Source organism: Schistocerca gregaria, chromosome 2 (assembly GCF_023897955.1).
Source record: "Schistocerca gregaria isolate iqSchGreg1 chromosome 2, iqSchGreg1.2, whole genome shotgun sequence".
Classification (NCBI taxonomy): Eukaryota; Metazoa; Arthropoda; class Insecta; order Orthoptera; family Acrididae; genus Schistocerca; species Schistocerca gregaria.
In genome coordinates, this window is record NC_064921.1 from 823,466,768 (window position 1) to 823,485,444 (window position 18,677).

Consider the following 18,677-nt stretch of genomic DNA (forward strand, 5'->3'; position numbering starts at 1 on the left):
AAAAATGTCGTAGGCATCTTTTCCTTCATTTCAACTTCTTATCTGTGTGAGCTGTTGAGACACGCGCCATACTTTAAATCACTCAGAAAGACATGAATGATGGACATAAAAGTTTTCTGGCTATGGTACCGGTTCATATTGTATAAAACTACTGCTGGAGAAAAACCAACGTTTCGGCCACTGTTGCAACGGCCTGGTAGGACCAGAAGAAGACCGCTGCAACCGTGGCCGAAACGTTGGTTTTTCTCCAGCAGTAATTTTATACAATATGACGCGATACAATAGGCAGAAAATTTTATGTCGACAGACTCTGGCCGTGGAAGCCTACGCAATTAGACATGAGTGATGTTACTGTGTTATAGAGTGATACAGACTTCCACTATCGACGTCTGCATACCCATCATCTACGACCAACTCATATACTGATCCAGAAGAAACGAGAAAATATAAAAATGCAGCAATTGAATCGGCCAAAGAAAATACTGACGCCTAAAAAATGAGATTCACAGTAAATGCTAAATGGCTAAGCAGTAATGGTTAGAGACAAATGCAAGACTGTAAAAGCGTGCATAGCTGGATGGAAGATAGATGCCGTGAATAGGAAGATGAAAGGAAGCTCTGGAGAAAAAGAGAAGCAGCTGTATGAGTATTAAGAGCTCAGATGGCAAACCAGCGCTTGGCAAAAAGGGGAAAGCTACAAGGTGGAACGACTATACAGGGTGCTTCCGTAATGATGTTACAAACTTCCAAGGTCGATGGTGAAGATTTGAAAATTATAAGCGAAAATCGTTCTGGTACCTCTGACAGTGAAATTAGCTGTACTGGCATGGTTTTTGCTAAGATTACAGGGTAGACAACTTTCAGAGGTGGTAGTATGAATCAAAACAAGAAAGAAAAAGTCTAGTAAACAAGGCCTCTAAAATGGATTCATTAAGAGCTACGAGGACTTGTTCATCTTCGATACTGTCAAACACGTCTCTTTTGCTGCAACCTCTTTGGTTTCGACAGATTTGGAGGAGGTAGTAGGGACAAAAACAAGAAAAATAATCTAGTAAACAAGAGCTCAAAATTGCATACCCTATGAGTTAAGGGCAATTGTTCAGTAGAAGAGATGTGTTTCACTGTAGCATACTTGAACAAGTGCTCATAGCTTTTGCAGTATGAATTTTTAGAGTCTGTCTTTACTACAAATTGTTTCTTTTTTTGCTCCCTAGTACCATCTCTGAAAGTTGCCTGCCCTACAATCTTAGCAACAACAGTACCGGTCGGTACGCGTATTCGACTGTCAGAGGTTTCAGAACGATTTTTACGTGTCATTTTCGACTCGGTCTTTTCCGTACCAGAGTCCCTAAACTCAAATTGATGCATTTATACTTCTCGATCAACCCTGAAAGTTTGTACTATCAGCACAGAATCACCCTGAATACAGGGCGTTCGGATATTCCTGTTACAAACGTCTAGGACTTCTAGAGAGGAGTGGGTACATAATACACTGAAGCGGCAAAGAAACCAATATAGGCACGTGCATTCAAATACAGAGATATGTAAACGGGCAGAATACGGTGATGCGATCGGCAACGCCTCTATAAGACAACAACTGTCTGGAGGAGTTGTTAAATCGGCTACTGCTGCTACGATGACAGGTTATCGAGATTTGAGTTTGAACTTGGTGTTACAGTCGGCGCACCAGCCATGGGACCTAGTATCTCCGAGGCAGCAATGAAGTGGGGATTTTCCCGTACGGCCATTTCACGAGTGCACCGTGAAAATCAGGAATCCGGTAAAACATCAAATCTCCAACATAGCTGCGGCCGGATAAAGATCCTGCAGGAACGAGGCCAACGACGACTGAAGAGAATCGTTCATCGTGACAGACGTGCAACCCTTCCGCAGATTACAATGCTGGGCCATCAACAGGTGTTACCGTGCAAACCATTCAACGAAACGTCATCGATATGAGCTTCCGGAGCCGAATGTCCGCTCGTGTACCTTTGATGACTGCACGACACAAAGCTTTACGCCTCGGCTGGGCCCTTCAACATCGACATTGAATTGTTGATGACTGGAAATATGTTGCCTGGTCGGACGAGTCTCGTTTCAAATTGTATCGAGCAGATGGACTTGTTCGGGTATGGAGATAATCTCATGAATCCATGGACCCTGCATGTCAGCATGGGACTGTTCAATCTGGTAGAGGCTCTGTAATGGTGTGGGGCGTGTGCAGTTCGGGCGATACGAGACCTCTGATACCTCTAGATACGACTCTGACAGCTGTCACGTCAGCATCTTGTCTAATCACCTGCATCCATTTATGTCCATTGTGCATCCCGATGGACTTCGACGATTCCAGCAGGACAATGCGACACCCCACACGTCCAGAATTTCTACAAAGGGCTCCAGGAACGCCCTTCTGCGTTTAAACACTTCCGCTGGCCAGACATGAAAGTTATTGAGGGTATCTAGGATGCCTTGCACATGCTGTTCAGAAGACATCTCCACCTCCTCTTAGTCTTAAGGATTTATGGACAGCCCTTCATGATTCATGGTGTCAGTTCCCTCCAGCACTACTTCAGGCATTAGTCGATTCCATGCCGCGTTGTGTTGCGGCACTTCTGCGCGCTCGCGGGGGCCCCACACAATAATAGCCAGGTGTACCAGTTTCTTTGGTTTTTCAGTGTATTTTGAGTAGGAACCCATGTCCGTTGCTTGTCCTAATATGCAGAGGATAGAACTTCCTTCATAGGTACAATGCCTGTAACAAAGTTGGTGGTCGCTACATCGAGCAGCTGTTGCAATGCATTAGGTATTGTTCTGTATGTGCAATTTGATGGGTTCTTTTTTTTCGGAATAATTTAAACACGTAATCATTAAGTGTTAATACAAACAAATGTGTTTAAGTGATGAATGGATGTTTCATTATGTTTCCTTTATAACTGTTGCCTAATAATTGTACTACGTCACACCTAATTTTGCGAAAAAATCTAACGGTCTTCCGAAAGGACAGGCTTGGTGCGAAAAATAGTTTATATTGTAGCGAAACTGAAGTGGATAGTTCCTGTGAGTTAGTACGGGCAGAAGTCATTCTTGGCAACCCAAATAAAATAGTAACTGGATCCTTTTACCGCCCTCCCAAATGATATGATACAATTGCTGAGACGTTCATAGACAATTTTAGTTTAATTTCAAACATGTACCCGACTCATACACCTACAGTTGTTGGCGAAAACACTCGTTCAAATCTTGACGTACGCATAAAACATCATCCGAAATTGAGCTTAACACATTCTCTGAAAATTATTTCCAGCACTTAGTTCACGAGCACACCCGAATAGTAAACGGTTGTGAAAACCCACTTGACCTCTTAGGAACAAACAATAATGAGCTAATAACAAGCACCAAAACGGAAACAGTGGTTAGTGAACGCAGGGTTGTCGTAGCGACACTGAATAATGAAACCCCCAAACCTTCAAAAATAAACAGAAAATATATCTATTCAAAAAAACAGGTAAAAATTAACTCGACGCCTTCCTGAGAGACAATCCTCCACTCCTTCCAAATTAACCACGTAAGTGTAGGCCAGGCGTGTCTCGAATTCAGAGATATAGTATCGTCAGCAGTTGACAGAGTTACACTAAATTAATTAACAAACGACTAATCTGATCCCCCATGGTACATAAAACGGTCAGAACACTGTTTGCAGGAACAACGATAAAAGCATGCCAAATTTAAACGAACACCAAAATCTCCATAATTAGCGATCTCTTACAGAAGCTAGAAATTGAGCGCGGACTTCAATGCGCGATGCTTATAATAGTTTCCACAACGACATTTTCTCTAGAAACCTGACAAAAAATCCAAAGAGATTCTGGTCGTACGTAACGGCAAGACACAATCAATGTCTTCTCTGTGCGACAGCAATGGAAATACTATCCATGACATTGCTGCTAAAGCACAGTTACTAAACACAGCCTTCCGAAATTCCTCCTGCAAGAAGACGAAGTAATATTCCAGATTTCGAATCAAGAACAGCTGCCAACATCAGTAACTTAGTAGATATCTTTGGAGCAGTGAAGCAACACTAATCAGTTGATAAAAGCAAGTCTTCCGGTTTAGACCGTATACTAATTAGCTTCCTTTCAGAGCATGCTGATGTATTAGCTCCATACTTAGCAATCATATACAACCGCTCGCTTCATAAAAGATCCTTACCCAAAGACTGGAATATTCCAGAAACGTAGTAGGAATAATTCACCAAATTACAGGCCAATATCATTAACGTCGATATGCAGCAGGATTCTGGAGCATATATTGTGTTCGAACATCGTGAATTACCCCGAAGAGAACGGTCTATTAACATCCAGTCAACACGGATTTAGAAGGCATTGTTCTTTTGAAACACAACTAGCTCTTTCCACACACAAGGAACTTCAAACATACTTTATATCTCAAGATTTTTAGAAGGCTTTCGACACTATACCACACAAGTAGCTTCTAGTGAAATTGCATGCTTATGGAATATCGTCTCAGTTATGCGACTGGATTCGTGATTCCCTGTCCGAGAGGTCAGAGTTCGCATGGTAATTCACGGAAAGTCATCGTGTAAAACAAAAGTGATTACTGGTGTTCCTCAAGGTATTGTTATAGGACCTCTGCTCTTCCTTATCTATATAAAAGATTTAGGAGACAATTTGAGCAGCCTTCTAAGGTTTTACGTAGATGATGCAGTCGTTTATCGTATAGTAAATTCATCAGAAGATCAAAACAGATTGAAAAACCATTTAGAGAAAATATATGTGTGATGCTAAAATTGGCAATTGACACTAAATAATGAAAAGTGTGAGGTAATCCACATGAGTGTTAAAAGAAATCCGTTGAACTTAGGTTGCACTATAAATGAGTCAAATCTAAAGGACGCAAATTCAAGTAAACATCAAGGAATTACAAATATGAACAACTTAAACGGCAAAGAACACATAGAAAATGTTGGGGGAAAGGCAAACCAAAGACTGCGTTTTACTGGCAGAACACATCTACTAAAGAGACTGCCTACACCACGCTTGTCCGTCCGCTTTTGGAGTACTGCTGCGGTGTCTGGTATCCTTACCACAGAGGATTAACAGAGTCTACCGAGAAAGTTCAGAGAAGAGCAGCACGTTTTTTACTACCGCGAAATAGAGGAAAGAATGTCACTGACATTATACAGGATTTGGGGTGGACATCATTAAAACAAAGGCGGCGGAATCTTCTCACGAAATTTCAGTCACCAACTTTCTCCTCCGAATGTGAAAATATTTTGTTGCTGTGAACCTATATAGGGAGAAACGATCATCTTAATAATATAAGGGAAATCATAGCTCCCACGGAAAGATATAGGTGTTCGGTTCTTCCATGCGCTGTTGGAAAGTGGAGTAATAGAGAATTATTGTGAAGGTACTTCAATGAACCCTCTGCCAGGCACTTAAGTGTGATTTGCGGAGTATCCATGTAGCTCTAGATGTAGAATTCAATTCCTGAAGCAGAAGTGGATGAGATAGACATCTGAACTGAAACAGTCGTAGAACGGAAACGGTGCGTTTTCAGACATGGGTCCCCATTTAAATTAAGGGTAAATCAAAAAGAATCATCAGATTTGGCAGGTCTGTATTTCTGAGACTAATAAATATGTACAATGAATTATGTTTTTTGATGATCGGGAAACTCAAAAAGTTTTGTTTTTCATAAGTGTTTAATAGGCTCCTCCCCCCCCCCCCCCCCCCCGCCCTCTTGAAGTGCACGGCATATGTTAATGCGGTATTCAAGTTATTCCCACACTGCAGCGAGCATGTTTTGAGTTGCAGGTTCCACAGCTGCTGATATGCGATGGCTTAGTTCATTCATTGTTACTGGTAAGGAGGTCCATAAACAGTCTTTTATAAATCCCCACAAGATCCGGTGACCTTGCAGGCCAGTATTGTCTGGCTGAATCATTTGCTTCAGTGCGATCGAACCGTCGTTCAGTAATCCTTTGATTTAAAAATTCCCACGCTTCCAAATGCCAGTATAGCGGCGCCCCATTCTGTTGGTAAATGAAGTCTCCAATTGTGGGAAATGGAAGTTCTCAAGCATATCGAGATATATGCTTCCTGTAACAGTGTGTTCGGCAAAGAAAAATTGACCATACAACTTTACCCTTGAAACTGCACAAAACACATTAAATTTTGGAGAGTCCCTCTCATGTTTTACAATATGATGTGGTTGTTCCGTACCCCATATTCTCACATTGTAACGGTTCACCTTTCCATTTACATGGAATGTTGCCTCGTCACTAAACACTAAGCGTGGAAGAAAATTTTCATCCTCCATCTCGTCAAGAGCAAGATTACAGAACTCCACACGCTGTTGTTTGTCACCTTACGAAGAGCTTGCGGTGGCTGAATTTTGTACGGTTTCATGTGTAAATGTTGTCGCAACACCCGCCAGACGGACATTGGGGGGATGTTGAGCTGTCAAGCTGAAAGGAGAACGGATTTCTGTGGACTCCTTGTGAAACTATGGCGAATGCGTTCGACGTCTGCGTCAGACACTCGAGAACGGCCCGGCGATTTGCCTTTACACAGAAAACCTGTTTCTCGGAATTTTTCATGCCATCGTCTAATGCTCTGTGCTGTAGGATGATCCACACCATACCTAGTACGAAAGTCACGCTGAACAGTTACTACTGACCCGCATTGCGCTAAATGTGGAACACAAAACACTTCCTGTTATCCCGACACTGAAGTGGGCGCACACTTCCGCTACCAAGCGAGAACCATGTAAAACTCGAGAGTTTGCTCTTTCCAACTGTATGTTGTTCACGCACGTTTCTCAGATAACATAATAGTTATGATTTTTTTTAATTGGATATTTTTTTTATGCACGCTGTGCTATGTACTTATTCCCCTCTCCAAGCCTTAGACGTTTGTAACGGGAACCCTGTAGAAGAGCTATACAAGGGAAATGAACGTGAAGATAATGTTTTACAAAGAAAAGAGGACGTAAATGGAGATGAATACTGCGAAAGGAATTTGAAAGAGCACTGAAAGCTCTAAGTGGGAACAAAGCCACTGCAGCATACAACATTCCCTCAGAATTAGTGAGATCCGTGAGGGGAGCCAGCCATGAGGGATCTATTCCACCTGATATGCAAGATATATGGGACAGGCGAAAATACCCTCAGACTTCAGGAATAAAATACCGATTCTACTTCCACAACAGTTTGGTGATGACTGGTGGCAATACTACTGAACCATCAGCTTAATGAGTCATGGTTGCAAAGTACTGACAGAACTTACTTGCGAAAGGCAATAGTGTCATAAAGTCAGCACATGATTCTCTACAGACCAGACCAACTGCAACGCATTTTTCCGTCAATTTAGAACTTTTAGAACGTGACTGTCATTGAAAATATCAAATGTACTTTTAATGTTATTGCACATGTAATTAATATGTAATTAAAATATATCATTTCCTCTTAGTCTATTAAAATAGAATCCAAAACGTGTATATCACAGAAACTAGAGGTAATACAAAATTTGTTTGTCACATTTGTTTTCCTCAACCCGAAATTATTAAGACATGACTCACGAACGCCAGAAATGCTTGTTATCTGTTGTTAGACAGGTTGGTCCCATAAACGAATTCCGCTGTTTATTCACACGTAAACAGCGAGATTCATCACTGAACATTGTACACCGTTAGTCTACTGTTGTCCTTGGTTTCTGACATTTTTGGGCGATTGGGTCATCCTTCGTAGACGCCTTGTCACGGAGATGATTGGCATGGTGTGGGGTAACAGGGGTGCAGTCTGTTGCTCCTTGGATAGAAGAGAGGACGTCGTATTGTTCGGTGTCTGTCAGATAAATGTACGGCCGTCATCGCGAGTCGCATTCCTGTCTCTTCCACGCCTTCTCCTTAGATACAATTTGTCTTCTCTCGTCCAAACTGTGTGTGTACGTGTTCGTGTGTTGTGTGCTTTTTAATAGTTGTCAAGGCAGTCTTAATCCCTAATAACAAAAGAAAGGGAAATCTCAGTCTCTAGGAAGAGAATTTCATACACACTGCCATTAACAAAAATGAAAACACGCCCTATGACAAAAACGCACTAATATAAGGCCAACATTCTCACTCCTTCATAGCGTGTCATAAAATTACTAAAATCTTAGCAGAAATACAACAATAGTTTTATAGTTTTACTATATTAAAAAGTTAATACACAGAGAGAGAGAGAGAGAGAGAGAGATTGCCTCCACCATCCACCCTTCCTCCATCCCCACTCCGACACCCATTCCACTCTCAACCTCTAAGCTCCCGTGATTCCTAAGTCAGTCTTACAGTAAGTCAGCAAAGTCATGTGCAGCATGCAGCAGGAGGGTTACGTGTAGTGAAATCTATAACTGTGACACAATATTAATTGGAAATGAGTAGTGTGTGAACCCAGTGCCTCCACAGGAACAAATGAACGCATGAAAATAATAGAAAACTGAAAATAAGTGATAAATCACAACCCTATAATTCTAAGTAGATAATTTAAATTTACTACCAAGATACACTACTGATATTCTAACAAAATATGTATAATTAAATGATTTTATTTAAATTATAGGTCACTAATAATACCTAGTACCAAAAGGTGAAATACTTTTGGCTAAAAATGAAATAAACTTTGATTACAAAAGACGAATTTGTTCTTATCTTACATGAGGCACATGATTGAAGTAGAAACTGAGTAACAACGGCAGTAAATACTAACAATACGCTTACTGTAGGGTCAGCTCTCCTGTTTAGGCAGATTGTTTTCCATTTGTTCATATTTAAAATGAGCAGCCATTCGCTATGCAAAGTCGAAGTTTTGTTTGAATCTCTCTGGGATTAAATTACAAATCTGCAGCAATTACACTAGTCTACAACTTAAAACATTTTGTGGTGTAACTGGTTGAAAGTAGATGTTCTTCAATTTTTTATGCTGATTCTAGAAATAACTTCCGTTTTTCTCTATCATGTCACATTTTTACACAAAAAGAGAAGTAAGCGTTTGACTATTTTAATTTCTGAGCTCACAAATATATCTGAATATCATTTCACACAAGGTGAGTTTCTAAATCAAAACACATTTAAAAAATGAAATACCTTTAAGTAATACTCTAAGAACTCCCCTAATTTACTTCATGACTGCCTGGTACAGAAAGAAGAAGCCAGCTTTCTCTTCTTTGATCGTTGATCGTTGTGTATGATGACTGCCTTTCTTCAGCATCCAACAGTAGTCAGCCACCATAGTTGTATTGCAGGTCCTCTAGTACCTCCTGTCCATCTCCATCGTATCTTGGAGAACACATTCACCCTGCCGTTCACTATAATGATCCAAATTTTCCGGAAATTAGTCGAAACGTGAGTGTCGAACGTCGACATTCATATTCATGTTAAAACCCACCTGCTTGCAATTTTGTAACATTTTTTCAGCAATGGCTTTGTAATTGGGGTTTTTGTTATTCCCTATAAAGTTCTCAGTAACTGATGGGAAAGCGGCCCGCCCGTCTGTTTCTCTCTTATCTGTTCTTATCAAAATCTTTGTCCTTCATCAACTTCTTTATTTTGGGATCAACAAAAATTCCTGATTTCGATTTGTCTTGTGTGATAAAGGGAACTTTCTTCGAACAGTGTTTGAAGTAGGGTCCATTCTGCGTTACAGCCTTTACAAATATTCATGAAATCCAATTTTATGTGTAGAGGTGGAAGCAAGATTTTTCCCCCACATTCAGTTCGTGCAGGGTATTTTTAGTTCGAGGGACAAAACTTCTCCGCCCTGGTCAAACTCTCACACTCCACTGTCTTTGCCTTGTCCGACTGACCCATTCGCATAAAAAGCAATATTTTTTGTGAACCCAGCTTGTTGTCGTAGTACACACATCAAAAAAGTTTTGCATCACTTCGGTTCCGACAGTTCCGGAACATGTACAGAAAATTGGAATAGAGAACAACATAAACGTCATTTCCGCCCTTTTTATTGCTCATGAAAACCACACATTGCATGTTGTAACACTATACAGCGAGACCTTCAGAGTTGGTACTTCAGACTGCTCTACACACCGGTACCTGTGACACCCTGTAGCACATCCTCTTGCATTGATGCATGCCTGTATTCGTAGTGGCACAAGGCACTGTTAGTCCAGATTGTCCCACTCCTCAACAGCGATTCGGCATCGATCCCTCAGAGTGATTGGTGGGTCACGTCGTCCATAAACAGCCCTTTTCAATCTATCCCACGCATGTTAGATAGTGTTCATGTCTGGAGAACATGCCGGCTACTCTAGTCGAGCGATGTTGCAATCCTGAAGGAAGTCATCCACAAGATGTGCCCGATGGGAGCGCGAATTGTCGTCCATGAAGACGAATGCCTCGCCAATATGCTGCCGATATGGTTGCACTATCGGTCGGAGGATGGCATTCAGATATCGTGCAGCAGTTATGACGCCTTCCATGACTATCAGCGGTGAACGTCGGCCCCACATAATGCCAACCCAAAACAGCAGGGAACCTCTACCTTGCTGCACTCGCTGTGTCTAAGGCGTTCAGCCTGACCGGGTTGCCTCCAAACACATCTCCAACGATTGTCTGGTTGAAGGATTATGCGACACTCATTGGTGAAGAGAATGTGATGCCAATCCTGAGCGGTCCATTCAGTATGTTGTTGGGCCCATCTGTACCGCGCCTCATAGTGTCGTGGTTGCAAAGATGGACCTCGCCATGGACATCTGGAGTGAAGATGAGCATCATGTAGCCCATTGCGCACGGTTTGAATCGTAACACGACTTCCTGTGGCTGCATGAAAAGCGTTATTCAACATGGTGGCGTTGCTGTCAGGGTTCCTCGGAGCCATAATCCGAAGTCAGCGGTCGTCCACTGCTATAGTAGCCCTGGGCGGCCTGAGCGAGGCATGTCATCGACAGTTCCTGGTCTCTCTGTGTCCGATCAACATCGCTTTGGTTCACTCCGAGACGCCTTATTGAGAGCCCTTCCTGGCACAATGTAACCATGTGGACGCGATCGAACCGCGGTCAACACCGCCTAGGCATGGTTGAACTACAGGCAACACGAGCCGTATACGCCCTTCCTGATGGGATGCCTCTAACTGATCTGCTGTCGAACCCCCTCCATCTAATGGACGCTGCTCATGCATGGTCGTTTACATCTTTGGGCGGGTTTAGTGACGTCTCTGAACAGTCAAAGGGACTGTGTCCATCATACAGTCAATGTCTATCTTCAGGAGTTCTGGGAAATGGGGTGATGTAATACTTTTTTTGTATGTGTGTAGTATTCCGAAAATTTTGAAGTCACAGAAGATAAGCCATTTGTGTTCCTCATACTAGATATTTGTTAAGAGTATCTTCATGTTGCCATACGTCTCTTTCATTTGAACCGAAAAGACGACAGGAATGAACCCACATACGTTCCCATTCTGCAGTAACACATCTTTCAGGCTCCTCGTTGATGACTGTAGAAAAAGTCTCCATGGAGCAGGATCATGTCCAATGGCACAGAAGTGGATTAATTCGTTTATGTTATAGCACTAAACCAAGGACTCGTTCTGTGAGAATGAAGGATCTAATTCTTTCTCTCTATGCAACGTGAGTAATGTATTCTTAGTTCCAGAAGATTCTTACTTTCTGTCCCGGAGCCAAGTAGTTGCACGGATTCCTTACCCAAACTCATATCTCGTACGTGATCATTAAGTTTACTCTGAGTGAACAGTTGTGGATTAAAATAGCATTCAGACTGTTAGACATCAATATCTTCTTCGATAATGGCATCAGGTTCATTTTCATCATCATATCCAGCCACGTTATCTTAAACAGCTGTAGGGAGAGGAGCAATCAGATCTTTTCCAGCCGCAACTCCCTAATGTCTGAATCAATGCTTTGATAAGAAATTTGTTTTTTTTTCGTCTGCGATCTTAACCTCTGAATACAATAGCCCATCAACTATCAGCAACAGGGGTGCGTTTACAGAGCCATATTGAGAAATTTTCCTCCAACAATATGCATACCTATTACAAGAGGAATATATCTTGGCGTCAAAACTGTACGTGACAGGCAGAAACTGAAGAACAGATTTCGAATCAGCATAAAAATTCGAGATAGCATCACGAATTAGTTTTCAGAAATCTGATACCATGCAGACTAGTATTATACGTTCCAAAAGGTGTGAATCGGTGTCTCAGTGATGTAAGTAGTGAGAACAGAGGTGGGCTAGAACGGGAGGATGGAAGCTATTAAGGAAAAAATGACAGACTGCTGAGTCAAAGGCCTCAGTCTCGATTTTCCGATCAGTCTAAGGGTATTTATTCGTCACGTATCACTTCTATCAGTTCTGGCAATGTTTGATGACTGACTAGTTAAATCGTGGTTCGGAGTCCACGTTGGCTGTAGGTCCTTTTATAACTAGCTGCGTAACTCTGTTCAGAGGTCGGAAGAAGGCAAGGGAATACAACCTCCAGATACGCCTAGTAAACCACTGTGCTGGCCAAGTTCACTTTCGGATTGATCAAAAAAAAAAAATGTCAGAGATCTTCACACGATTGTCTGACTGTATGGCAATGTCACTGGAACGAAGTACCTTCTTAGTGACGTCGCCGGGTCCGCAGCCGACGTCGAGCACCGGCAGTGGGTCCTCGGGCCAGCTGAGGATGGACCACAGCTCGGCGATCTGGGCTTCTGCCACCGCCGTGTAGGGCGCGCCGTCGTGACTGAACAGTCTTGGCTTGTCCATTTCGCTAGGATGTCTGCGACTCTCTGTCCTGTGGCAAAATGTTAATACCTGAAAAAGAAATTAGCCCTCTGTAAACAGTTCTACCTGACTAATGCGGAAAAATTAATCGAAGGTAGGAAAGAGTTTGACATCTCGCGACATCGAGATTAGTGTGGATGAGACGTTGGTACAGACTGGACAGCAATTGGGAAGGAATTCGGTTGGAGCCTTTTTCTGAGATTTGTTTAGTCGTTTTCCTGAAGTTATCTAGAAAAACCAAAGAAAATCTACGTCAGGGTAGCCAAATGGAGATAGAAATTTAGCTCTCCCTCAAAACGAGTCCAGTACCTTGACAACTTCGCCACGTCTCATTTATACTGTGCTTGCAGTCGATATTCCACCAGGCACATATTAGGATATCTAAAACGTTTACTTTCAATATAAGGGCGATAACTCCACAATAGCCCAAGCCCACTTGAGAAAGGAGGGAGGGGTTGGGAGCAGTGAAACTTCGTTAAAAATACTTGGTGCACCTGGCGGGAGTGATAGTACCTCATGAGAGCCCTTCGTCAGAGTAACGGTGAAGACCTCAACGGCACTGAAGGCGGAGATGACTACCATCGGTGGGACAGAACTGGCGGAAGAGGCAACCCAATGTCCACGTCCTTGAGGGTGCTCAGCTGGCGGTTTGGGTAGGTTGGTACTGGGCAGCAGCGGGACCTGAACTGACTTCATGAACAGAGCAAATGATGCTTTAGATGGATCAAGATCGATGACCAATCATAAGCTGGTTCTTTGGCCACGATACTGTGATGTGGAAAGGAAATGGAGAGACAACTACATTATAATATTCCCTGAACGTTGGAAGACGGAGAATAATGGCAATTACTGGAGTAAAAAGAAATCGAAGGTAAACTTCTCTCACGTTCTGATCTACGAGTGGAGAGTACTTCAGGAAGTGTTATCAAAAAAGACGACCACTTTAACTTCATGAACTCCATCTTCTGGTTGAGTATGGGACTGCGGCTGTTCAATGTTCAATAAAAACAATATCAATCGCCGTTATATAGGTTTATTTCTAGGCAACCAGTTTCAACGTTACACTACCTCATCTTTAGGCCTAAACTGTGGAGGATATAACACAGCAATAATTACATATTGAAATACAGAGCATATTGACTAAAAGAATAAATTGTTGCATATTACTTTACGTGATGAGAATTGTACAATGAATTTTATATCAGAGCCGGCAGTTGTGGACGAGCGGTTCTAGGCGCTTCAGTCCGGAACCGCGCTGCTGCTAGGGTCGCAGGTTCGAATCCTGCCTTGGACATGGATGTGTGTGATGTTCTGAAGTTAGTTAGGTTTAAGTAGTTCAAAGTCCCATAGTGCTGAGAGCCATTTGAACCATTTGATGGGCACTGGTAAATAAAAGTGACTGAAGCTGCAAAATTATTTCACAAATTTTCAACAATGCCTTAAATTTTGCTGTCGAAATCTTCCCGGGATGTCAACGGAGCGGCAGCTCTTCTTCATGAGGTGTTTTAACGAATCTGTTACTCGTCATTATGAAGCAAAGACGACGTTTGGGTGACTCATTGAAATGCCGTTTCAAGACGACGATGCCTTTCTGCGGATAAGGTTTCATCAGACAAATTTCCCGACAATTCACCTTGATACAGGCGGAAGCACAAAAAGGTGCGGTGTGGGCGAGGAGCGGCGCGCTGCGGCAGCTGTAATATTTTGAGGCACCCACAAAAATATTCAAACTACGCAGACTGGCATTCTGATTATCGGAAAGCGAGAAACTTCCCTATCACAGCAGTAAGTCCCGGCAGTTTTCAGTGTAAGGTGCAGCTGTTCGCGGATGTGTCAAACCAATTTGACTCACAGGCACTACAGTGCATGCTGGAATTGTCAAAGTTCAGACGGCCGACTCCGGCCGAATTAGTTCACTCTTATGAGACACGGTATGTCCGTGATGATATGCACTTCCACTGTCGATTCAGTTGGAAACTGCCACTGGCTTTTAGTCCATCGCAAGTTACATACCAAAAGTCTCACCCACTAGAGAAAGACCTGAAGTTCTCCACCAGGGGAGAATCAGAAGTCGAAGAAGGCAAAGAATCACAATCACTTTCAACCAAGCCTCGGTACAGGAGCTGCTTAATGCGACTGGTTCGTGAAGACAAGGGAGATCGTGGAAAATCTGTCAGTTTTCTCAACAGTGTAGCTCAAAGAACAAGATTTGTAATCCCATGTAATGCTTATCATCTTTTAGAAACTCTTTTAGGAACAATTTGATGTATGACCTTGTGTGTAACATCGGAAGTTCACTGAGGCTTTTGGCGGATGATGTAGTATATCGAGAGGTTGTAACAATGGAAAATTGTACTGAAATGCAGGAGGATCTGCAACGAATTGACGCATGGTGCAGGGAATGACAATTGAATCTCAATGTTGACAAGTGTAATGTGCTGCGAATACATAGAAAGAAAGATCCTTCATCATTTAGCTACAATATAGCAGGTCAGCAACTGAAAGCTGTGAAACATCCCCTTAGAAAAATTTATAAATGACAGTGTCGGAAAACCTCTTACGTTATTTGGTTTTCAAACAGCTGAGCAAAGCTGAACTTACTCAGACATTTCTCTCTTTATTCATTCTGACCAACACTAAACTAACACACAATATTTTTTTTTCTAGCGCAACGCAATCTGACTTTCAATAATCCCTACAAAAGAATGGTCCTGTCTAACAATAACCTATACCTTTCATGAATCACTTACTTCACAAAAATCTTCGTTACTCGAACTCCTGCAATACAGCGAGCGGCAATACTGCCAGCTAAATAAAAGATTCTACTGAAGGCACTACCTACTGATAGGCATAGTTAGCAAATGAAAGATTTTGATAGAAAACAAACAATGTATTTACCTTAATACTGTTCAAAAGTCATATATATCAGTTTATGACATCTAGTCTTACAAATTTCTATTTTCTGACGGACACGCGTCCAGATCGTCCGCTATCAAAATTCTGCCATCTCTCTCCCCACATCCACCACTGCTGGCGGCTCAACTCCAACTGCACCACGCTACGCGCTGTTCACATCCAACTGCCCAACACTACACAAGCGAATATTTCAACAATGCCAACCAGCCAGAGACTGCACACAGCATAGTCAGTGATTTTCATACAGAGCACTACGTGGCGACACCAACACAAAAACCTAAACAGCCTACTTACAGCAGTTAATTCCGTAAATTATCTGGGAGTAGACATTAGGAGTGATTTAAAATGGAATGACCATATAAAATTAATTCGGTAAAGCAAATGCCATACTGAGATTCATTCGAAGAATCCTAAGGAAATGCATTCCGAAAACAAAGGAAATAGGTTACAGTACACTTGCTCGCCCACTGCTTGAATACTGCTCACCGGTGTGAGATCCGTACCAGATAGGACTGCTAGAAGGGATATGCAAGATCCAACGAAGAGCAGCGCTCTTCGTTACAGGATCATTTAGAAATCGCGAAAGCGTTACGGAGATGATAGATAACTCCAGTGGAAGACTCTGCAAGACAGACGCTCAGTAGCTCGGTACGGGCTTTTGTTGAAGTTACGAGAACATACCTTCACCGAGGAGTCAAGCAGTATATTGCTCCCTCCTACGTATATCTCGCGAAGAGACCATAAGGATAAAATCAGAGAGATTAGAGCCCACACAGAACCAAACCGACAATCTTTCTTTCCACGAATAATACGAGACTGGAATAGAAGGGCGAACAGACAGAGGTACTCAAGGCACCCTCCGCCACACACCGTCAGGTGGCTTGCGGAGTACAGATGTAGATGTAGATGTAGCTTTTGCTCTCACATTTTTTTCTGAACTATATTTTGTGTTTCAAGTGAAATAAAGTATTCAATTATTTAGTTAAAGCCTAGGTAAGTATATCTCGAAATGAAAACGAAGTAGAATTTTGATTTTTCCTAGATGTTCTTTATGCTCTTATGTTTAAAGCAGACCTTTAATAATATGTTGTTGTCACAAATTATAGCTCAAAAAATTTTAATAATGAGTGTGAAAAATTTCAGTCTTTAACTCATAGTTTTTCTTTAAAAAAAGCCATCAAATTTGAAATTTATGTCACACCATTAGTCTGCTCATTAGTTAAGCATGTTTTAAGACAATACACAAAATTTCAGTCCTCTTTCTCCAATGGTTTTAACCAATGTGTAAAAGAACATCAAAAAAGTGAACTTCCGAACAATTCAATTGAAGGTTAAAGCTTGTTACTCTGTCCTCCTTTCATAACACTGACGTGTCTCAGGTTCATATTCATCTTGTTTTTGGTGTTTTTTCCTCTTCTCGCCCTCCCCCGACCCCCCTCCCCTTTCTTGTTGAGACTTCTTATTCTTGCTTCTTTCGTGGCTTCCTTCACTGATCGGGAGAATGAGGACAGGCAAAAGTTAGAAGAGATTCATGCTGCTGTAGAAAGAGCATTCAACCACTACCACCGTCATACCCTAGCAAAGGTCTTGATGAAAACCCAAGGAAATTCTGGTCTTACGTAAAATCGGTAAGCGGGTCGAGGGCTTCCATCCAGTCACTCACTGATCAGTCTGTCCTGGCAACGGAAGACAGCAAAACGAAAGCTGAAATTTTAAATTTAGCGTTTGAGAAATCTTTCACGCAGGAGGACCGCCGTTTGAGTCTCGTACAGATTCCCATATGGGGGACATAGTGATAGACATCCCTGGGGTTATGAAGCAGCTGAATGGGTTGAAAATAAATAAATCGCCAGGTCCTGATGGGATTCCAATTCGGTTTTACAGAGCGTACTCTACTGCATTGGCTCCTTACTTAGCTTGCATTTATCGCGAATCTCTTGCCCAACGTAAAATCCCGAGCGACTGGAGAAAAGATCAAGTGACGCCTGTATATAAGGAGGGTAGAACGACGGATCCTCAAAATTCCAGACCAATATCCTTAACATCGGTTTGTTACAGGATTCTCGAACATATTCTCAGTTCGAATATAATGCATTTCCTTGAGACAGAGAAGTTGCTGTCCATGCATCAGCACGGCTTTAGAAAGCATTGCTCGTGCGAAACGCAACTCGCCCTTTTTTCACATGATATCTTGCGAACCATGGATGAAGGGTATCAGACGGATGCCATATTCCTTGACTTCCGGGAAGCGTTTGACGCGGTGCCCCACTGCAGACTCCTAACTAAGGTACGAGCATATGGGACTGGTTCCCAAGTATGTGAGTGGCTCGAAGACTTCTCAAGTAATAGAACCCAGTACGTTGTCCTCGATGGTGAGTGTTCATCAGAGGTGCGGGTATCATCTAGAGTGCCCCAGGGAAGTGTGGTATGTCCTCTGTTGTTTTCTATCTACATACATGATCTTTTGGATAGGGTGGATAGCAATGTGCGGCTGTTTGCTGATGATGCTGTGGTATACGGGAAGGTGCCGTCGTTGAGTGACAAGATAACTTGGACAGGATTTGTGATTGGTGTAAAGAATGGCAGATAACTCTAAATATAGATCAATGTAAATTAATGCAGATGAACAGGAAAAAGAATCCCTTAATATTTGAATACTCCATTAGTAGTGTAGCGCTAGACACAGTCACGTCGATTAAAAGTTTGGGCGTAAAACTGCAGAGCGATATAAAATGGGAAAAGCATGTAATGGCAGTTGTGGGGAAGGCGGATAGTCGTCTTCGGTTCATTGGTAGAATTATGGGAAGATGTGGTTCATCTGGAAAGGAGACCGCTTATGAAACACTAATAAGACCTATTTTTGAGTACTGCTCGAGCGTTTGGGATCCCTATCAGGTCGGATTGAGGGAGGACATAGAAGCAATTCAGAGGCGGGCTGCTAGATTTGTTACTGGTACGTTTGA

General features: G+C 42.3%; 1 protein-coding gene across 1 annotated transcript in view; it reads right to left on the bottom strand.

The window, feature by feature from the left end:
• Positions 1-18,677, bottom strand: part of LOC126335165 (juvenile hormone acid O-methyltransferase-like) — a 92,448-nt gene that overhangs the window by 50,303 nt on the left and 23,468 nt on the right. Inside the window, exon 2 of the mRNA XM_049998142.1 lies at positions 12,628-12,828. Within this exon, the coding sequence (XP_049854099.1) occupies positions 12,628-12,780 (153 nt within the window). The 5' untranslated portion in view covers positions 12,781-12,828. The remainder of the gene's footprint in view (positions 1-12,627; positions 12,829-18,677) is intronic.